Below are 4,514 nucleotides of genomic sequence, written 5' to 3'. Positions count from 1 at the left end.
GACCTGTGGGCTCGGTCTCTCATCAGATTGGCTGGGTGAGCCTTTTTCGGGTGCCTGGGCGGCTGATCCTGCCGCGCCGCGTGCGCAAGCGTCACTGGCGGGCGTGCGTCGTGGGCGCTGCGCGCTATCTCCGTTTCCTAGTTGCCCCTCTGTTCAGTCGTATATGGTTCCAGCTCGCCCGCTGTTGGTGGGCCTGCCTTCTCCTTGGTCCCACGTGTCGGTGGCGTGGGCTGTTGTTTTTTGTGTGCGTGTGGCCTCCTGTATCTGGATTGGCTCGGGTGATGTCGTGGTTCTGCTGACCGTGTCTTCCGTATGGAGCGGACGCTATCGCCATGCCGCGTCGCGTCGTGAGGCGTACTGGCAAGCTACTTTTCCTTCGAGTCGTCTCATTGGGTGGTTTGTCACTCTGTTTACTGGCGCACTCGGACACTGCCACTTGGGTCGTGCTTCCCTTGACCCCACTCGTCATTGGAGTTACCTCTTTTCCTGTGTTCGCTTTGACCCGTCGCCCATCTCTGCGCCCTCTGTTCGGGTGGGTGGTTTCTCTGCTCGGTTTGATTTGCTCACCCGCCCGTGTGCTGCTGACTGTGGGCCCACGCTTGGATGGGCTCACAGGTCTGTGACTCGCCGGCGTCTTCTGGGGTGTGGCTTGCTTGGTGCCATGCTGCTGTGCCCGACGCGCGCCCTGGGCGCGGTGGACGTGCGTGTGTCACTCCGTGGGGCCGTTGCCGCGTCGCGTGCATCTGCCATGCCCAGGCTGCACGTTGTCCGCCGCTATCGCTGACGGTGGGTTCTGGCCCCACGCAGGCCGCATGTCGGTGTCTGCTTCGTGGGTTCCGATGCCGCTCTTGCGAGTTGGGCGTCCCGTTGCGGTGGGCAAGGGCCCCCTTTTCTCTTCGATGTTGGCCTTTTCTTCTTCTCATGCTTCTCATTCTGTGCACGCTCGCTTCGCCCACTGCTGCGCGCTCTATTCGTCGCCTCGCTTCATCCCGTTCGAGCGCCCTGTCCTCCGGCTCTGCCATCCGTTCCTCCATGGGTGCTGTTGGTTGAGGTTCTTTCTATTCTGCTCCTCCGGTTCTTTCCTGTCGTTGTTTCTATGATTTACTGATCTCGTCTGTTTCCATTTGCTCCCTTCGTGCGCAGCTTGCTTGGATTTCACGTTGGCTCTTTCGTAGGAGCGTGGGTGGTTCCGTCCTTGCTGTCCAGGTTAGTGCGCGCCTCCCCTGCTTCTCTATGGGTGCATGCTTGTTAGGTGTTTGATAAAATGTGTGAGGGCTGCTTGGTGAAATGCGTGTATGCTGCCATCTGTTTTCATCTTGAGTTGGTTGTGCATGGTTCGTGGTGTTAGTTTCCGCGGCTTGTATGAGGATATGATGAACTGATACTTCTGTAAAATAGTGATGTTTGAAGGCCTTGTATCTTTTTGTTTTGCTTTTATTTTGTTGCTTGTTTTGCTGTTTGCGTCTGAATGGATGAACGCTTCTGTTTCCATCATTGCGCCTGTTGGAATGCCATTGTAGCGCGGTGTGCTTTCTCGGCCCTTCCGCGCGTGTGTGGGCTCGCACGCAAAGAAATGCTCAGTGCTCGTTGCTTTCTCGTGTGTTTTACAGCAGCTATCAATGGACGCAGAAGACATTTGTGCCTTATTTTCTAACTAGAGCTAGAGCCGTACTTTTACAGCAGCTACCAATGGACGCAGAAGAGATACGTGCCATATTTTCTCCGGCCGGAGAACATTCCGTCAATGACCAGACTAAAGAACAGCCGGATGAGGGTACCCCTCTCCCCAACAAACCAGATGTTTAGAATGACTTCTTTACCAATTCCTGCAATGCCCATAATTTCTGTCATGCCAATGCGCCACTGCTCATATTGATTGACTTCTGGTCCCAGCTGATAGCATATTCTGTTGTTGATTGACAAAATGGTTGATTATATGCTGCAATTAGGTTCAACCTAGGCATTATCCAATACAGAACGACATATGCAAACAAACAGCACATGTACAAGTGCAGAATTCCTAAGAGATCTCTTTTATAACCAAATTAAACAATTAGTAGTTGATAACTGATTTTGTTTGCAACCATTATAGTATTCCTCTCCCTAGCTTGCTATGTGCTTCTCTTAAATGTCAATAGGTCTGTATAAGCTACTAATTAATATCTGCGCACTGCAGGATGAAGTGGCAAGCATGGAAGTAACCCACAGTCAGTTTTCTTCATATGCGGCATGGTACAAACAATATGAGAATTCACGGCACGGTTCTGAGGTTAGTGATTACAATTAAAAACAGCCACTCCCAGTTATTTCAGAGACAACTTAATATTAGTATTGGCCTATAGATTATCACGGCATTCAACTAACTTCATTTACAGTTTGTTTTAGCCATTTTGTTCCTTTGGACCTCAAAATAGTAACTCACATCTTCCCTACGTTGCTTAAATCTTTTACTGCTATCATATCATGTAACTGATCTTTCGTTACTCTCGGAACCTTGATAAAACTCCTGAAAATGAAACTAAAGCTATATACAGCCAAAACGTGTAGGTTCTGTTGCTGTTAAACCTATTGCGAGTCAGGCTGCCTCACATTGTTTCCAGCGTATCACCGTTTAATCTGTAGAAAGAGATCCTGTTTTAGCTGGTTGTGATTCTTTAGATTTCCATTGCCGGAGAGAACCAATGATCTTACTTTGCAAACAACATGAGCTTATTCATCTATAACTGTGTTTTCTTCGAAGTTAACTACAGAAGCATTGCTTTTATTCTCAGGTTTTATTTTTCTTTCATGCTTCCTATCCAACAGAAAATCTGTGTCACTGGTTGTAACATTTCTTCTAAAGTCAACGCTGTCTTTTCTGTCACAGGTTTACTGTTTTTTCTATTGTCAGTCCTATGGCCTGTCTTTCTGTAGCGAGCGTCTTTTACGCTTGGTTACCAAACTTATCAATTAGCATGCCTATTACTCTGCATGTATAGCCTTCATTATAACTGTAAAGAATACAATTTGAGGATAAGCTGCCAATCCTTCTGTCTTGGATATAAAATAATTAGGCAATTCTAAATTGTCTTAAATTTCCCTGAAATGAAAAATGGACTGATCTACCTGTTGCATGTGCTACTAAACATAAATCTAAAAAACTATTACTGCCATTTTGTTGGCACTTTCCATAATGAACTGGGTTTCTGTTCACACACATGTACTGCTGCATTGTCCTATACATGTTGTGATTCACTTTTATCCTCTCTATTCTAATTCAGTAGCTTGCTCATTGTTTTTATTTGTTCACTTATTTGTGTTGCCTCACAAATTACGAGTTGCAAGTATGATCGGCATCTTCAACCATGCTATTATATTTATTACTTTTCTAAACTGAAGTGTTCGTGACAATTACATATGAGAGTACATATAATTGAGTTGTGCTGACTTGCTTTCCTAAACTGATAAGCTGGAGCTGGAGTTACATATGAAAGTTGAGATAATTAAGCTGTGCTCCTGACTTACTTTTCTGAACCGAAGTGTTCCTAGGATTACCTTCTTTTATTGCATCTAACTATTAGCTGCCTGATAAGAGTAGAGATAAATGCCTTTTTCCCTTAAATTTATCTGTATGTCGGTGGCGTTGTTTTTATTCTGTTGATGTCGGTCTATGTAGGTTATTAAATCGTCTCGCTGTTTATGCTTTGTTGTGCATGTGATTCTATATACTTGACTACTTTGCGACATGTATTTGCATAGTCATATACACCTTTTTCCAGGAAGTGAGCTGGATTATCAATATGCTTGGAGCCCTATTTCCAATCTCTCTCAAATTGCTTGTGTTGTAAATTTCTTTGTAGGTTTACTGGTTGTAGGTTTACTGGTTTTGGTTCACACAGAACAGCTCCAGGCTTAGGGTGGACTTTGTAGGAGCATCAAGTTGGTGAATGTGAAGCTATATGACTGGGTTCTCCATTCCTATTTTTATGCATTTTGTTCATCCTCAAAATAGTTCCTGGCCGGCTCATTTTTACATGTGTGGTTGTTGTTATTCAAGAGAATTGAATTAGTGAAATGGCTGGTGTTGGTTAATATAGTGGCCACTCAAACCCGCTCTACATAGTTGAATTTTTAGATCTTTCCAATGATGTCTTTAACTTCATATCAGATTCGGATTTTTATCCTGTGTCACTTGCTGGGTTTTTTCAATTACTTGGTAGTCGTGCATCCTGTGTCATTTATCGGTTCTTGCTTATGGTTTTCAAAAGTCCAGCCATCCAAGCCTGCTCAAGCTATGGGAAAGTTCACCTTCAACTCACTATGACCATGCAACCTCATTAATTTAAAGGTACATATATTTTAAAACAAAAGCCTATGTATTTTTTGCTAAAAAACACAGTCACTGAAAACTGCAAATGTTTTCAATGCGAACATGATTTCAAATGGGTCTCTTCGAACATGGTAAAGTATTTTGACTTATCAAATTAAAATGTGTATATACATCTCATTGTGGACAACAATCCATCATGTTTCCT

General features: G+C 44.3%; 1 protein-coding gene across 6 annotated transcripts; it reads left to right on the top strand.

Annotated features, from left to right (window-relative positions):
* Nucleotides 1–595: 595 nt before the first annotated feature.
* LOC125536938 (uncharacterized) lies at nt 596–4,146 on the top strand. 6 transcript variants are annotated; one of them, XM_048700229.2, is made up of 5 exons: nt 596–1,051; nt 1,144–1,206; nt 1,681–1,774; nt 2,177–2,269; nt 3,759–4,146. In XM_048700229.2, the coding sequence occupies exons 1-5, from the start codon at nt 813–815 to the stop codon at nt 3,825–3,827; spliced, it is 558 nt and encodes a 185-aa protein (XP_048556186.1). In that variant the 5' UTR covers nt 596–812; the 3' UTR covers nt 3,828–4,146. The 6 variants fall into 6 exon arrangements, 3 of the variants coding, with proteins under 3 accessions (XP_048556186.1, XP_087400036.1, XP_048556187.1); XM_048700230.2 differs by having other exon boundaries at nt 609–1,051; nt 3,840–4,146; XM_087543910.1 differs by having other exon boundaries at nt 606–1,051; nt 2,177–4,146.
* The last annotated feature ends 368 nt before the right edge of the window (nt 4,147–4,514 follow it).

This window comes from Triticum urartu, chromosome 2A (assembly GCF_056163025.1).
Source record: "Triticum urartu cultivar PI428250 chromosome 2A, HENAU_Tu73, whole genome shotgun sequence".
In the NCBI taxonomy this organism is placed as follows: domain Eukaryota; kingdom Viridiplantae; phylum Streptophyta; class Magnoliopsida; order Poales; family Poaceae; genus Triticum; species Triticum urartu.
The sequence above is the reverse complement of the archived record's forward strand: the minus strand, read 5'-3'. Positions and strand labels throughout refer to the sequence as shown.

Bases quoted from the DNA above. Each gene is read 5' to 3' on its own strand.
- LOC125536938 (XM_048700229.2), top strand. From the start codon at position 813: ATGTCGGTGTCTGCTTCGTGGGTTCCGATGCCGCTCTTGCGAGTTGGG. The intron at 1,207-1,680 runs GTTAGTGCGCGC...GTACTTTTACAG, and splicing joins GTTCCGTCCTTGCTGTCCAG to CAGCTACCAATGGACGCAGA. The intron at 1,775-2,176 runs GTACCCCTCTCC...TGCGCACTGCAG, and splicing joins TAAAGAACAGCCGGATGAGG to GATGAAGTGGCAAGCATGGA.